General features: G+C 49.1%; 1 protein-coding gene across 4 annotated transcripts in view; it reads right to left on the bottom strand.

Moving 5' to 3' along the window:
- Positions 1-548: 548 nt before the first annotated feature.
- Positions 549-18,456, bottom strand: part of DHRSX (dehydrogenase/reductase X-linked) — a 154,939-nt gene continuing 137,031 nt past the window's right edge. For all 4 annotated transcript variants that reach the window (XM_079909798.1, XM_079909795.1, XM_079909797.1 and 1 more), the window contains exon 5: positions 549-1,557. In XM_079909798.1, coding sequence (XP_079765924.1) covers positions 1,360-1,557 — 198 coding nt within the window. In that variant the 3' untranslated portion in view covers positions 549-1,359. The remainder of the gene's footprint in view (positions 1,558-18,456) is intronic.

Genomic DNA, 18,456 nt, shown 5'->3' with positions numbered 1-18,456 from the left:
GACAGGTGTCCAGGCCTCGTCCCACAGACCCCATGGTGACAGGTGTCCAGGCCCCATCCCTGTCCTACAGACCCCATGGTGACAGGTGTCCAGTCCCCATCCCACAGACTCCATGGTGACAGGTGTCCAGGCCCCATCCCACAGACCCCATGGTGACAAGTGTCCAGGTCCTACAGACCCTATGGTGACAGGTGTCCAGGCCCCGTCCCACAGACCCCATGGTGACAGGTGCCCAGGCTCCATCCTACAGATGCCCATGGTGACAGGTGTCCAGGCTCCATCCTACAGATGCCCATGGTGACAGGTGTCCAGGCCTCGTCCCACAGACCCCATGGTGACAGGTGTCCAGGCCCCATCCCTGTCCTACAGACCCCATGGTGACAGGTGTCCAGTCCCCATCTCACAGACTCCATGGTGACAGGTGTCCAGGCCCCATCCCACAGACCCCATGGTGACAAGTGTCCAGGTTCCATCCTACAGATGCCCATGGTGATAGGTGTCCAGGCCTCGTCCCACAGACCCCCATGGTGACAGGTGTCCAGGCCCCCTCCTACAGACCCCATGGTGACAGGTGTCCAGGCCCCGTCCCACAGACCCCCATGGTGACAGGTGTCCAGGCCCCCTCCTACAGACCCCATGGTGACAGGGTCCAGGCCCCAACCCTGTCCCACAGACCCCACGGTGACAGGTGTCCAGGTCCCCTTTCTTACCCCGTGTCCTACAGAATTCCCTACCCCTCTGTTGAGGGTCTTTCCGTGAGTCACGGGGTGAGAGCCCTGATAGATGCCCTAATGGCGGCAGGAAGCCCCTAGGACCTGGTCCCCCTAAAGATGGTGGGGCAGAGGGTTAGGGTGGTTACATGACCCTTGATCAACAGACTAAGGAAGGCTCACGTCTCTCCCTTTCCAGGACCCACAGATCAGAGCCGCACCTCCGGCACAAATTGCGAGTGAGAGAACAGGGGACACAGGACACCCTCAAAGCCACCAGCGCCCAAGAGTCCCAGGCCCCCTTGAAAGTGTTCGTTTCACCCGGATGTTTCTACCCCAGGGTCCTCGGCGCCTCTGTGCTAAGCAAGAACACCGCCTGCGTGGCTGGCAGGGTTTAATGACTCAGGGCACCCGGTACAACTGGACACATTGGGGATCACGAGATTCATGGCTGAGGGCCAGCTGCTTGGGGTCGCACTCAGCATTCCTCTTCTCCTCAAGTTCCGGCCCAGGGCAAGGAAGCCGACGGGAGACGCTGGGGAGACAGAGCCCCAAGGGCGGGGGATGTGAACGACGCAGACACGTGGTCCAGCACAGACACACCTGCGCACGCCTGGCAGATCACAGTCTCCCCGGCGGGTGGCTAACCCTAGAAGACCTCCTGGGTCACGTCGGCGATGCCCGTCATCTGGCAACTTCTGGCCCACAGCTCTCGCTGAAGCTCCAGGTCGTACGTGACCCCCAGAGACTTGGTCTCTTTCTCGTTGTAAAGATAGCAGCCCCCACGGCCTTCCAGCGCTGGGGTGACCGCCGCGTAGACGGAGGTCCGGGCTCCCTCATCCGGGGTCTGCAGGGAGAAGGAAAGAAGAACAGAGGTCAATTTTCAGAGCAGAGACACGGGGGTCGCCACGCTCACAGACACTGTGGGTGAGACAGCGCCTCCGACCTTCTTCCATGGACTCAGGCGCAAAGCCGGGCCGGACAGGGTGGGGCAGCCCAGCCTCCATGGGTGCAGGAAGGTGAACCCAAGTGGGTTGTACTTCCACATTGGGTTAATCCATTTCGATAGATGCATACGAAGACCCCAGTGTAAATACTCAGGTCTCCAACTCTTTTCTAAAAAGTTTATTTTTATTGAAGTAGAGTTGTTTACAACGTGGTGTTCGTTTCTGCTGTCTGGCCAACGCCTGATGAAACCGAAATGCTTCCTCGTTGGCTCAGAGCAGATGACTGTTCCGCCTCTGTGTTGAACGCACGACATTTAGCAATTTGAGGTGGAAACGTCGAGATGGCAGAAAGGTTCTTGGTTTCCATGCAGTGAGGAGAGTTACAGCAGGAGAACTGTAAGTTCAAGAAAAAGCTTGAAAGGCTGAGAAGAGATTGAGAAAAGTGGACCTCGGGCAGTAGGAGGGAAGGAGGAAGGTTTGAACGCCAGACACCCTGTGTTTTGGGTTGGGAGCTGGTCCCTGGGCACGGTCAGTGGATTAGACGAAGACGTGGGGTGGTGGGGTGTATATATATAAGTGTGTGTGTGTGTGTGTGTGTGTGTGTGTGTGTGTGTGTGTGTGTGTGATGGAGTATTACTCAGCCATGGAAAAGAATGACATAATGCCATTTGCAGCAACATGGATGGACCTGGAGATTATCGTACTAAGTGAGGTCAGACAAAGACAAATACCACATGACATCACTTACATGCAGAGTCTAAAAAGTAATACAAATGAACTTATTTATGAAACACAAACAGATTCACAAACAGAAAACAGAGCTACAGATACCAAAGGGGAAACGGGGGCAGGGATAAATTAGGAGTTTGGGACTAACAGATACACACTATTATATGTAAAGGTCCTACTGTACAGCACAGGGAACTATATTCAAAATCTTGTAAGAACCTGTCATGGAAAAGAATCAGAAAAAGAACATAGATATATATATAAAACTGATTCACTTTTCTGTACACCTGAAACACTGTAAATCAACTATAATTTTTTAAAAACTGCAAAAAAAAAAAAAAAAAAAGAACCGGTGGATTAAAAGAACCAGGCAGAGAAGTTCAAGGGATTAGACCTTGTGGGAAGTGAGGGGCTTTGGGGCTACGATTCAGTGTCCAGAAACCTACATAATCCCCTCATGTTACTGTCATGACGATGACTTGTCAGGAGCTCATCGCATGTAACACACGTTTGGAAATCCGCTCAACACGCCTAGCCCTGGTCCTTCTCGTGTGCCTCTAAGAGTGTCCCATTGTGGGACCCTCAGGTACACACGCAGGCCAGGAAACAACCCCACGGTCACGTCTTTCTGGATTCAGACGTGCTCAAAAGGGCCATCTCGGAAGTCGTGATGACAAATGTCCCCCGGCACTTATAATCGGGCTGGAGAAGGTTAAGAAGAGAAGCGCAGGGCAAAGCTTCCTTTACTCCACGGAGCCGTCTGACAGGCAGAGAAGCCGCGACTCTGAAGGTATTGTCTGGAAGACCAACACCTCCCCGTGTGATCTCCCAAGAGGGCTGTGTACCCACCTGCCAAAAACACTGGACATGACAAAGATGGGAAACTGCGGAGGGCAGCCGGGTTAACTGTTCCTTTGATGTTACCGGGTCCCATACTCAAGGAAGCAAGATCCTGGGACCCTACGGTCAAGACATGAGTTGACGAAGACAATCTGAAACATATGGGCGTCTCCCAGGAGGAGCCTGAAAGTTTGCAAGAAAGTCCACAGAGGGGAACACGCATTATTGGAAAGCCTGTGTTCTCATGTGCTGGGACGGGGTGGCCATGGGTCACGTCTCTTCAGGAAAAAACATTCATTTCACTGTAGCAACGAGCTCCTTTAGACAGGATTCTACTACTTTTTTATGGAGATAAAGTTACACAATGTTATATGTCAGTTATGAAGTATAAAGCATGTTGATCTGACACGCAGTCTTATGAAGACTCCTAAGTGTTTGGGGGTTTTTTCCCCAAGTGCTGATAGGGGTTTTTTCATCTTATTTTAGTTGCAGTTTCCAACTTTTAGAAACGCGTAGGTCACCTATTCCACCAGCCCCAAGTCTCATCCTTGTCAATTCGTCAGCGTTGCTCCGATGCTTTCTCACATCCGGTTTTCTGTATATGCCATTCTTTTCAGATGTATTAAACAAAAAATCCTCCAAGAAAAAAGGATTTACTCGTTTAAATAGGAGATGCTGCCTGCACGTCGCATGTGCCCTGAGTCTGTTTTCTGGGAACGGATGTTGGATTTACCTGTATTCCTGGGGCGGTGGCTAGGACCAGGGTTCTGTTTCCACCTCAACTGTGATTCGATTCTGGTGCTGTCCACCCAGAGGTGGCAAAGCCTCTGCGTGTTTATGGCCTCGGTTCTTCTTAACGGCGCTCACCACACGTCTCTGGGGTCCTCCTGCACTCCGGACCCACTGACTAGAGGTCCTGGGGTACCCAGGACCCCCGCAGGGCTGAGGATTTCCAGGAACGACTCACAGAATCCAAGACGGCATCTCCTCGTGATTCCACTTTTGTGATAAAACCCAGACCAGGCACAGCCACGTGCAGAGCGTGGGCCGCAGGGTGAGAGCCGGGAGGGTCCCACACATACACTTTCCAGACGATTTTCCGTTATACGTTATTACAAGACAGAGGAACTGCTCTTCCCTTCAGTGGTGTCCGAGACGTTCTTCTTAGGATGGATGTACACCTCCTTGGCAAAAAGATCCTTCAATTGGCTCCTGGGACGAGCTTGTTTCGTAAGTCAACCGTTCTCCAGGTCGAGGATTCAGGGGTCCATGCCCAGAAAACCCCTGCCGTGTTTCACCCCCAGAGTGAGTCACCTCCATCAGAAACACCTGCTCTGTTGCAGCTGCAGGCTCCCCCGCTCCTGGGATTTCCCTGGGACGTGTCCAGCCCTCTCTAGAGGCTGCTTCTTTGGGGTCCTCCAGCGGGCCTTATCTGGGGGTCCACTTCCCCCACAGGTTGAAAGCCCTCTTGTCTGGGTAACAGTGCTTGTGGTCCGCATGTCCAACTAAGACACAAGGATGGCAGTTCCAGAAGGTACTGCCTGTGGTGTGCCGGACATGAGCGTGGGATGCGCAAAGGGCACGGCACTGGGCCCAAAATTCAGCTACTGTCAGGAGACGGGATTGCAATGGAAATCTGTTGGTCATCCTGTTTCTGAAGGAAACGGACTTCGAAGCACAGACATATACCCCCGTGCACACACAGTCACACGCACTCACACATTTACACCCATACACACACACATTCACTTGCACACACATATATACACCCATTCACACACCCATTCACATGCACACACATACCCCCATGCATACAGTCACATGCATACACACATATACCCCCACGCACACACACATTCACATGCACACACACGCATTTACATGCACACGTTCACATGCAAAAACACATACCTCCATGCACACATTCACATGCACACACATATACCCCCATGCATAGTCACGTGCACACACATATACACCCATCCACAGTCACATGCACTCACACATATACACACACACATTCACATGCACACGTTCACATGCAAACACACATACCTCCATGCACACATTCACATGCACACACATATACCCCCATGCATAGTCACATGCACACACATATACACCCATCCACACACTCACATGCACACACACATATACACCCATCCACACATTCACACACATTTACATGCACACATTCACATGCAAACACACATACCCCCATGCACACACACATATACCCATGCACACATGCATTCACATGCACACACACACCCATGCACACATATACACCCACCCACACACCCATCCACACACATATACCCCCATGCACAGTCACATGCACACACATACACCCATACACAGTCACATGCACACATACATATACACCCATACACACACATTCACATGCACAATCACATGCACACACATATACCCTCATGCACATACACATATACACCCATTCATGCACATTCACATGCACACATATACCCCCATGCATACAGTCACATGCATACACATATACCCCCATGCACACACATTCACATGCACACACACGCATTTACATGCACACGTTCACATGCAAAAACACATACCTCCATGCACACATTCACATGCACACACATATACCCCCATGCATAGTCACATGCACACACACATACACCCATCCACACACAGTCACATGCACACACACACATATATAACCATCCACACACGTTCACATGCAACACATATACACCCATCCACACACACATTCACACACATATACCCCCATGCACAGTCACATGCACACACATACACCCATACACAGTCACATGCACACATACATATACACCCATACACACATTCACATGCACAATCACATGCACACACATCCACATGCACACATATACCCCCATGCACACCGTCACATGCACACATTCACATGCACACACATATACTGCCATGCCCACACATTCATAGGCACACACACATACCCTCATGCACACATTCACACACACATGCATTCACATGCACACACATATACACCCATGCACACAAATACACTTACACGCATGTACACACACTCACCCAGGGTGGCCCTGCCCAGCCAGGTAGTTCTCTGACATAGAAAAGGACAGGGGGAAAAAAAAGAGCTGTTCTTCGTGCTCGTGCATCTCACGGAGAATTAATCTCATCCACTTATCCCACTTAAACACATGATAGATGCTGGGCTAAAAACAGCCACCCCCGAGCATCTGCAGAACATTTCCAAGCCCTGGGCAGATGATAAAGATGGAAGAAATGAGACTTCATTTGTACTTTTTAATTCCCAAATGTTTTGACAGCTCCCGAAATGGACGGTTTTAAGCATTTCTTCTTCCCGACATCCGATGTCACTGTCCTAACCCTCACCCATCAGGGTGATGACACATCACGCCTGAGTGAAAGGAAGGAAGTCTGGTAGGCGCTGAGATGCACACGCGTGTATAAGCAGGTCACACGCACAACACACACTCCCTCCCACGCCCAACGTTAACTTTGGGACGTTTAGCTACATCCTCTGGAGGAGGGAGTGGCACCAAAGAACTGCGGGTCCCAGGACCAGGGTTCAATTTCTGCATCACCTCTCGTGACCCAGGAGACCTTGCTAAAGCCACCACTCTCCGTTAGCCTCAGCTTCCTCACCCAGGTGCCAGGTGTTTGTGTGGGTGTCCGGCCCCCGATGCTCAGGTTCTGCCACATAGACCTGAGACCAGCAACGTCCATGGTGGGTGGGAGATGCTTCTTAAACAGGTGTCCAGTGAATGCATACGTCCTGCTATGGATGGAATGTGTGCAACCCCCGAGTTCATACACTGAAGCTCTTATCCCCAATGGGGTGCTATTAGGAGATGGAGCCTTTGGGAGGGGATTAGGGTTAGATGAGGTCATGAGGGTGGGGCCCCCAGGATGGGATTAGTGTCCTTAAAAGAAAAGAAGATGCCCCAGAGCTCCCTCTCCACCACGTGAGGACACGGCAAGAAGGCGGCATCTGTAAGCCAGGAAGACAGCCTCGCCAGGGACTAATCTGCCCACACCGTAATCTCAGACTCCCAGCCTCCGAAACCTGGAGAAACAAATGTCTGTTGTTTAAGCTGCCCAGTCTGCAGTGTTCTACTGGGGCAGCCTGAGCTGATGACTACATGTCCCAACTCTATATTTAAACGAGGATGTCTTCAGGTTATCTAAAAAGCATGAAGAGGAAATAACCAGCACCCCTTTCCCCAAATCCTTTTGAGCTAGAACCCAACAAACAAAAGAGGTCATGGTACTGGTCCAAGCAGCTTCGGTGGGGGCAGCAGAAACTCCTGCAGCACTTACGTGTGCCAGGCGCTGCCCTGAACACCACGAGGGAATCCTTCTGAAGCATCCCCCACCCCCATTCCTAATGATGCCTTCGAAACACGTCTCGGAAACATCCCCGTGGCACCCAGGCTGTGCCGGATATTGGAAAACACTTCGTAAATGTTGGCACATTTAACCTGTATCCCAACACCACGACGTGCACACAAATACAGCCTCTAATTTACAGAGGAGGACATGCAGGGATTTTTTAACATATTAAAAACGATTCAGTTTTATGAATGAACACAAATTCAATTCACAGTTCATCGTCTAAATAATGCATTTCAAAAATCCGCTGCAGGATCCTTGATCAAAATAAAGATGACAAGCGTTCGGGAAACATCCTTGTTCTGATGATACCGTGGACCTGAGGACGGTACCTCCTACGATTTTTAAAATGAAGGCTGTACCTCCCAGGTACACCTGCTGCAGCTCCCAGCACAACTGGATTACCTGTCCCCGTTCACTTGTCATTGATAGGAGCTCTTCCAAGCACGATGAAGTGTGTTTCCTGGGTGCCATGGGCTGGGAAATGAGAGTCGGATTCTGAATAGATAACAAGATGCTCTAAACAGTGGTCCCTCTGGGATAAACAACATCTCCCATTTTACCTGCAGCTTAAAAAAAAAAACTGAGATCCTCTTGGAGACTTGTAAGAAAGCAGAGATGTCTCAAATGTGAAGCCAAACCCCGGCAGCAAACAGGGTGGCTTTTATCAGAGGCTTCGGAATCCCTGAAGGACAGACGCACGCCGGGGGCCTGGGGCGCAGGGCTGGGGAGACACTGCGTATTTACAGCTGAAGTTTTTCTCTGCATGAAGCCAAAAAGCCAAGCGAGATCATTTAGATAAGAGCCCCCGCGCCCCTGGAGCGGAAAACCAGCAGAGGTGATGGGTCGAGGGCTGGGTGCAAGCGCACAAAAACTAACTAAATAAAATAAAGCGAAGGAAAGAGAGCAGAGGGTGGGGTTCACACGGTGCGTAACAGAGCCGTGAGCTGTGTGCGGTGAGAGGGGAACACGAACGCCTTGTAACTACGTAATTATCCAGGGCTTTACCGTGTTGCACATGCTTTCCCACGTGTTATGTCAGCAACGCTCACAACAGTCTTAGGAGATGGTATTACCCAGAATTAGCAAATTACGAAAATGAGGGGCAGAGAGGACGGAGGGGAGGTGCTGCACGGAACGGCCAGGTCTTGCTTCTTCCAGAGACTCCAACCCTCCCCATCTTCCTCATCAGTCATGATGGGTGCGTCACCCACACCCACGGCCTCGGGGGTCACCTCCCTTCCTGCCTGCATATTTGCAACCACAAATTCCACCTGCTCCTCTGAGCTGCACACAGACGCTCAGAGCAGCCCAGCTGGCACCCAGAGGTAGAGACCCTACGGACACACCTCAGGGTCAATCATCCTTCCATCCCCACCTGCCAGTTCCCCCATTTCCTGGACAGCCACCACCATGCACCCGACTTCCCTGAGTCAGAAACCCCAAATGACCCGAGTCTTTCTTGGTTCACTTTCCACGGGCAAGCAGTCAAGACGGCTGACTTGGTCTCTAGAATCATTTTCAAAATGAACTCCTTCTGCCCCTCTGCACCGGCCTCTAACCAGACCCCAGGTCCATCCCACCACGCCCTCCAGTCCACGGGCTGCTCTGTAGGCTGGGTGCATCTGATCCTACAACATCGCTGTTTTGGGGTTTTTTTTTGAAGTATAGTTGATTTACAATGCTGTGCTAATTTCTGCTGCACAGTAAAGTGACTCAGTTATACACACAGACACTTTCTTTTTTCATATTCTTTTCCATGATGGTTTATCACAGGATAGAGAAGAGTTCCCTGTGCTCTACAGTAGGACCTTGTTGTTTATCCATTCTATATATAATAGTTTGCATCTGCTAATCCCAAACTCCCACCCATCCCTCCCCCATCTCCCCTCCCCCTTGGCAACCACAACTGTGTTCTCTGTGTCTGTGAGTCTGTTTCTGTTGGGTAGATAAGTTCATTTGTGCCATATTTTAGATTCCACATGTGAGATCACATGGTATGTGTCTTTCTCTGTGTGACTGACTTCACTCAGTAGGATCATCTCCAGGTCCATCCATGTTGCTGCAAGTGGCATTATTCTGTTCATTTTTATGGCTGAGTAATATTCCACTGTGTACATGTACCACATCTTCTTTATCCACTCCTCTGTTGATGGACATTTAGGTTGTTTCCATGTCTTGGCTATTGTAAACAGTGCTGCTATGAACACTGGGGTGCACGTATCTTTTTGAATTAGAGTTTTGTCTGGATATATGTCCAGGAGTGGGATTGCTGGATCATATGGTAGCTCTATTTTTAGTTTTCTGAGGAATCTCCATACTGTTTTCCATAGTGGCTATACCAACTTACATTCCCGCCAACAGTGTAGGAGGGCTCCCTTCTTCTCCACACCCTCTCCAGCATTTGTTATTTGTAGACTTTTTAACGATGGCCGTTCTGACCAGTGTGAGGTGATACCTCACTGTAGTATCGATTTGCATCTCTCTAATAATTAGTGATGTTGAGCATCTTTTCGTGTGCCTACTGGCCACCTGTAATAACACCACTATTGACATCTGTTATCGGGCGTCCTGGGAGGAGGTCCAGACCCAACATCTAAGACACTCATTGGGGCTGGGACCAGTTGTCCTGGGGAGAATGGAGATGGGGGTAGCTCACACCGTTTGTGGGGATCTGGGGTTCTGATGAGGGACCCAGCAGACAAGGGAGAAATGACAGTATGGCCACCCTCATCTTGAGCTATCTCTGCATCACTGATGGTCCCAGCCTGGTTCAGGCTCCTTGGACCTTAGCCCAGCCTTCAACCCCCTCCAAGGGCTGCACCTTTCGTGTCCTGCGTCCACTGCAAGGGCAGATCATTGACACCGTCCTCCTCCTTTCAGCACTCATGAAGACTGCTGAGGAAGGGAGTACTCACTGCCTGGTACGATGTTGGGACATACCTCCCGATGCCCTAGTAACGGTCTTCACAGCTCTGTGCAGAGAGATGTCACGAGTCTGAAGGACATCACACCCTAACTCCCTGCTCCATGCCTCCTAGGGAATCCCATCTGAGGTGATGTGATCTTTTTTTTCCCTAAGGTGTATAGAAAATGGGAGACGTTATTTATCCCAGAGGGAGCACTGTTCAGAGCACCTTCCTGTCTATTCAGAATCCAATATGCATCTCCCAGCACACGGCACCCAGGAAACACACTCCATCATGCCTGGTGCGTGACGTGCACCATCCTCAGATCACGGTATCGGAAGGACAAGGATGTTTCTCGAAAGCTTGTCACCTTTGCTTCGATCAAGGACCCTACAGTGGATTTCTGAGAGACTTTATTTAGACTATACTATAAACTGTGAATTTTAATATATGTTCATTCATAAAACCGAATCGTTTCTAATGTTAAAAAAAAAAATCCCTCCACGTTCCCCTTGGTAAACTGGGGGCAGGATTCGTGCCCGCCCCGTGGTCTTGGAATACAGATTAAACACGCCGATGTTTACAAAGTGCTGTGTGACATCCAGCACGTCGTGGGCGTCATCTGGGCGTTTCTAAGACGTGCGTCAAAGGTCTCATCAGGACGGGAGGGGCTGATGCTTCAAGAAGGACTCCCTCATGGCGTCCGGGGCAGCGCCCGGCACAGGTAGGTGACGCAGGCGCCCACCTGAGAGGTGAGTCTTATCAACGTGCCCCAGAAGGGCAGGATCTGAAGGCAAGGAGCTTAAAAAGCCACAAGGTGATGGTCTGGACACTTGAGATCTAAGGAGAGAGGGGAGTGTATGAATTTCCTCTGGGGGCTCTTGGGAACTATCACAAAATCGTGGCTCAGAACAGCACAAGGGTATCATCTTCTTCAAATCCTAAGAGGTCGGGAGCATACAGTGGATCTGGGCGAAAATCCAGGTGCGGGCAGCGCTGTATTCCTTCTGGAGGTGTCGTGGGGAGAGTGTTTCCTTGCCTCTTTCAGCTCTGAGAGGCCACTGCATCCCCTGGCCCGTGGTCCTCTGTTCCACCTTCAAAGCCAGGAAGCCATGACCTCTGCTTCTGCCGTCACTTCTCCCTCTCTGACCCTCAGCCCCCCAACCTCTCTTATGAGGACTGCTGTGATGACCTTGGGCTTCCCCTGGATCACCCAGCATCTCCGGCGAGAGGCTGACCTCCAAGGAGCCTGGAGTCATGGATGGCGGGTCCCTAGGACATGATGGAATGTCAACTGGGGGTGTCACATGTCTTAAGCTGCTGGGACAGCGTGCTTGCACCTGGATGCTTGGTCCCCGACAACGGAGCAGCTCAGGACGCAGAGGTGAGACAGAAGGCTCCCTGGACGTGTGTCCCTGAGGTGCTTAACCAGGCCTCTCAGCCGCTGAGCGCATCCATCCGAGAACCAGACTTTCCGATCCGTCTTCACTGGACAGATTTCGATGCACGGTGAAGGGAACCAACCACGGCCAGCCACATATGTTATCCTGACAAGGGCACACTGCACAGGGGAGACGTGATCGTTTGTAATTGGAGACCTGCTAAAGGGAATTTCAAAGGGCTTATTGGACAGGAGCCCCGACCAGGGGACCAGAGGCAGTCAGCACTGAAAACCGTGGTACGATTTTTTCGTGGTACGCGTTGACCTTGAGGGGGTGGGGGGAGGCAGCCAGGATGACACCCCCAAATGCAAGGGCCCGACGGCCTCTGGGAGATGCAGGTTTTCTGTATCGGAGCTAGATTTGATTTATGACGCTACTGACTGCTTCCTAGACGCCTGAAGGGCACTCACTCCCTCTGAAGACCTTCCCTGACCCTACGGCACAGACAAATGGAATGGTCTTGACTTGCTTGTAGAAAGAACCAATTAAGCCTCTCATCTTTATGAATGTATCAGCCTGCTGGGTTGTTTCAAGGTACTAACTGGTTTACCCAGGGGACCGGCTCTGAATTTGGAATCAAGTCCACGGCTTTTGATAACGTGTAGAATAGAGGTTTCGGAGTGATGGAAAAGAATGCCATTAAATGACATAAAGGGACATAAAGGGACATAAATCCTCTAGACCCCCTCCCCCAGCCCCCCAGGGACTGAGGGCACACCCTTGAAGACTTCACACAATGCATGCACACACACGTACGTGTAACGAAATAATACGTATAATGATGACATACAATCATCATTACAAAGGTGACATCAGAGCCTGCCACTGTCCTACAACATTTTTCTTTTTACAACTCACATCACTTTTGCTTTATTACCATGGTAACAAATAGGCTTCCGCTACGGAATGCTACAGTTTCCATAATTTCCTCTCTTATATATAAAAGCACCATTACTCAGTGCCCTGTGGTTGCACATTTTAAACCCAAATGTGCATGTGATGATCAAAAGATTTTTAACAAATGATTCGCAGGTGCAAGCTTCACCTCAACGTTGGACCACAAAGAAAGAACACCACGTACTCTCTCGGGATGTACAGGGATTCCTGGAGGAATAGGGAGTATGTCTAAGCGTGGATGTTTTGCTAGCGAAAGAACGTAGAATTTGAAAAATTTTAACATCCTTTGCTTGAGAATTGAGAGACTAAAAGATGAGCTGAGAAAAAGCAAACTGAAAAGAGTTAATGAAGGTCTAAACGGAGCCCAGGGGAGTAGCTGACTTCATTCAACTGGAATCAGGAGCATTCCCGAGCTGGAGGAAAGAGATTTAGTAAAAACACATCAAGTCTAACACTGGAAACAGACGATTCTATCGATAGGAGGATGCTGCCGGAACTAACCACAGAAGAGGAAGAAGCCCTCAACCAAGCAACAAGCATGGAAGGCATTTTGAAAGCGGACTTAGAATTCCTTTTCTGAAAACTCCCAAACCCTGAGAGTTTTCAAAGGGAATCGTTCCACTTTTCAAAAGCGTCTCATGACAATTAGACTATTCCGAAGCAAAGGGGGCAGGAAATAGAAAGCTTCTTAATTCTCTCTCTTTTCTTTCTTTCTTTTTTTTTTTTTTTTAAACAAATCATCAAAACTTTACCATCCACACTTGTCAAAAAACAGCACAGAAAGGGGATCTCCAGCTCCAGGATAAATATCACTAAGCAAGTGCGCAGTGAAGTCGCTGGGGAACAGAATCCCACAGAATGAGGCTCCACGACGGTCAGAATCATTCGAGAAATAAAGACCACCCCTTCTAGGGAATGCACTGACCCACACCACCCACATAAGGGAGGAAAGGAAACTAAAATGCAGTCCCCTGTCTAGGTCAGAGCCAGCCAGCTTTGTCTGCAAACGGCCAGACAAGAAATGCTTTTGACTTCTGTGGGCTTTTCGGTTTCTGTTGTAACTTCTCAACTCTGCCTTTGTAACACGAAAGCAGCCACGTGTGCCAATAAAACTTTATTCTCAAAACCATGCAGCCGACCCACAGTTGTCTAACCCTGTGCCCTGTAGGTCAGGTCTTTATAAAATTAAACTGATACTTTATTTGTTAAAAAGTAAGATAGGAAGACTTCCCTGGTGGCGCAGTGGTTATGAATCTGCCTGCCGATGCAGGGGACACAGGTTCGAGCCCTGGTCTGGGAAGATCCCACCTGCCGCGGAGCAACTAAGCCCGTGAGCAACAACTACTGAGCCCGTGCGCCACAACTACTGAAGCCCGTGTGCCTAGAGCCCGTGCTCTGCCACAAGAGAAACCACCACAATGAGAAGCCCGCACACCACAACGAAGAGCAGCCCCCGCTCGCCGCAACTAAGAGAAAGCCCGCGCACAGCAACAAAGACCCAACGCAGCCAAACATAAATATATAAATTTCTCAAAAAAAAAAGCAAGATAGGAATGATATACAACATAGCATACGATCAAGTATAATATACAAAGGACAATAGGTATAAGTATTCTTCAGAGAGAAACATTAGATGTTTTCCCTTCAAAATAACAAATTAGCTACCAGGACAAATGATACATGAGCTACTATTTAATTGCCTAGAGAGTAGATGGGGACATTTCCAAAAGCAGCACACAAAGGAGACAGTCTGATCCATATATGCAGATTAAATAAGCATATGGCTAAAAAAAAATTGAGACTGAAAATCTATTAGGAAGTAGAAGATGTCAGGGGTGGAATTGGTAAAATCACGTTTCTGTCTTTTTTTGTTGTTTTTTTAAAATGAAATAGACTTTATTTTCTTTAACATTGTTTTCCTATATTTTGAAATTATATTTCCACGTTCCCACATACCATGAATCACAAAGCCATCACCACAGGCAGTACAGGCTCAGAGTATACTGAACATTGTCATCAGTGAGGCCGTTATAATGTGATTCTTCTGATAATGGGATAGAAATTTTGGAATCTCAATATTTCTTTTTTTATAAATTTATTCATTCATTTATTTTTGGCTGTGTTGGGTCTTTGTTGCTGCACGCGGGCTTTCTCTAGTTGCCACGAGTGGGGGCTACTCTTCTTTGTGGTGCGCGGGCTTCTCATTGCAGTGGCTTCTCTTGTTGTGGAGCACGGGCTCTAGGCGCACGGGCTTCAGTAGCTGTGGCACGCGGGCTCAGTAGTTGTGGCTCACGGGCTCTAGAGCACAGGCTCAGTAGTTGTGGCGCACGGGCTAAGTTGCTCCGCGGCATGTGGGATCTTCCCGGACCAGGACTCGAACCCGTGTCCACCTGCATTGCCAGGTGGATTCTGAACCACTGGGCCACCAGGGAAGCCCCATATTTAATATATCAAAATTACTTGAGAAGGAATCATGTCCCTTGAATAAATAATCTTCCATATAACTATGTGCATCTAGGAAGTTACAAATCAACGTGCATTCCACAAATGATATATGCCACATACTCCATCTATATGTATGCATGTATATGTACGTGTGTGCAGATATACACACAGATATACATGTATCTATTTTTTTGTTTCTCCATTTTCAAAGTATTTTTCTCCTATGTTCCAATATCTTTGGTTATAACCATACAATATTACTTTCTTGTATGTTCTTGAAGCAGAAAATACAAAGGAAAAAGTATCGGCAACATACATAACCGATACAAACCAACAGCCAGAATAAGGAACAGAGATGAATCCAAAACACAAAGGCTAAACACCCCCTAGAAAAACGGGGAAGAGGCATTTCCCAGAAGCCAGCGTCCAGACGCCAAAGAAACCCACGGACACCGTTCCACCGCAAGGATACTGCGGAAAATGCAAATGCAAATTAAAACACAGCAAACGCCATTTCCTGCTCCAGGACTGAAGAGCTCGGCAGTGGACCCAAGCTGGCAAAGACTGAAAAGTCCAACACTTAACGCATATGATGAAGATGTAAACCACTGGGAATTCTCAGTCCCTGGACTGTGCACTGGGAAAACCAAATGGAATTCCCAGGAAACGTGAACATGTGAGAAGCTTCTAGCCTTAAAATGTCACTGCCTGCGATATTCCCTAGAGAAAGTGAGAAGTGGAGATCCATGGAGGACCCTTCACGGCAAAGCTGCGGCAACAGGAAAGAACCGGAAAGAACCCAAGTGTCCTCGACCCTGAGAATGAATCTGAACCATGATGTATGTGCAGGGGGACGACTTCACAGGGATGGAAAGCAATAACCTACTTCTACATGCATCAACATGGGCAGATCGCCGACATTTAATACTAAGTGCTTTGGGGTAAACTGTGACCCCTCAAAAGACATGTTGAAGCCCTAGTCCCTGAACAGGACTGTATTTGGAAATGCGGTCTCTGCAGCCATGAAGGTTCCGAGATGTGATCCTCCTGGATGCGGTGGCCCTACATCCCAGGGTCCTTCTAAGAGACAGAACAGGAGAGACCCAGACACAGAGGAGAAGCCACGTGAAGACAAGAGGCAGAGACGGGAGGGACGCGGCCACGAGCCCAGGGACGCTGGAAGAGGCGGGAAGGACCCTCCCCTGGAGCCTCCGGAGGGAGCGCGGCCCTGGGACACCTTGACCTCAGACGTCTGGTCTCCAGGATGGGGGAGGGTGGATGTCTGTGGTTTTAACCCACCTGATTTGTGGTCATTTATGACAACGACCCCAGGAAACAAATTTATGGTGCAAAGAAAGTACATCACAGACATTACTCTACTCATGTCAGGATGAAAAAATGCAAACTTAAATTTCAGAGACACACCCACGTAATGAGAAACAGGAGAATGGGTAACAGCACACCTGGGATAGGGGTTACGTCTCGGGGGAGGAAGGAATGTGCCTCTGGAGAAAAGCAGGGCGTGGCAGATGCTGTGATGACGTGTGCTCATTTATTATTGACTTTTAAATATTTTATTCTGATGTGTTCCGAGTTTGTAACATTTTTAATAAACCCTATTCAGAACCGAAACAAACATCAGCATTTCAGGAAATAACTAGGAATAAATGCAATAAATACATGGGCATTTATGGAGAATTCATAAGGCACCTCTGAAAAGCGCTAAGATTTTGATCACCAGTTCCCAAGTGTGGCTTTTCCAAGACCAACAAGCAATTCTGCGACTCCAGCTGGGGGTCCTTCCATTCAACTCCATTCTGACACATCTACCTGGAGGTAGCCTCAGACCCCACAGGGGAAGGGCTCAGTCCCCCAGGACTACCCCTCCCTCTACCACAATTCCGACGCCAGGTGGTCACCTGTGCCTCGGACCAACCGGCTATAGATGGAAGGTTGCCATGACCCCTCCTGGGGTTCAGTTAATTTGCTAGAATGGCTCGCAGAAGTCAGGAGATATTTTACGCACTAGATCACTGGTTTATTATAATAGCAGATAACTCAGGAAAAGCCAGATGGGACAGACGCAGAGGGTGAGATCTGGGGCGGGGGCAGGGGACCCCCAAACCCTCTCCAGGTTGTCACTTTCCTGGTACCGCCACGTGTTCACGAACTAGGAAACTATTTGAACCCTGACCTTTGGGGGTTTCATGGAGGCTTCATGACACAGGCACCATTGATTAAATTACTGGCCATTGGTGATGGACTCAACCCCCAGCCCCTCTCCCCGTCCCGAGAGGTCAGGGGGTGGGAATGAAAATTCCAACCCTTTAGCTGCTGGTTGGTTTCCCTGGCAACCAGCTACCATCCTTGAGTGAGTTCCAAAGGGCACACCTCATGAACATAACAAGAGACACCTTTCAGGCTCTCAACACTTGGGAAACTCCAAGGGTTTTAGGAGCTCTGTGCCAGAAATGGGGACAGGGACCAAACACATATATTTCTTATTATAAAACACAGTATCGCAAGCATCAAGAAAGACGTGGTCAAACCCAGAAATGACCTATATTCAGACAGAGAGCAGCTCTGTCCGAAATCCTGAATTAAATCAAACATCCTCCCACCAAGGGGATCAACGTACACATGCAGCTGGTTCAGGTTACTGTATAGTATAAACTAACCCAATCCTGGAAAGCAACTATACACCAATAAAAAAAAAAATTCCCCCTCCCAAATTAAGTTTTCTTACGGTGATTATATCGGTTGTGAAAAGAGGAACACCACCAAAATGTACAAAACATGTGAGCAAATGACTGCACAGGAGACCCCCTCCTCCTACATGCTGCTTTTCTCGATTTGCAGAATCATCTAAAAGGTGGTCTGGAAAGATACTCAGTTCAGAGTCAGGAAAGGCAGGACAAGAGGGTGATAGTGTAGATAAGAGTAAATTCAGAACAGACGGAAGCAAGGGCAGGTTTCTAGGAAACCCCTTCAGTAAGCGTCACGGTTGGCGGTTTTAGTCATCGTCATGGTGTGCGGTCAGCAGAGAAGGATGGACCCTTGGACACAGGGCTCCCAGTTTGAACAGGAATGAGCACCTGGGGTCCTCCTACATCACCCCCTGCGGACA

Source organism: Stenella coeruleoalba (genome assembly GCF_951394435.1).
Source record: "Stenella coeruleoalba genome assembly, chromosome: X".
Lineage (NCBI taxonomy): Eukaryota > Metazoa > Chordata > Mammalia > Artiodactyla > Delphinidae > Stenella > Stenella coeruleoalba.
Note: the sequence above shows the minus strand (reverse complement) of the source record. Positions and strands in the feature narration are given on the sequence as shown.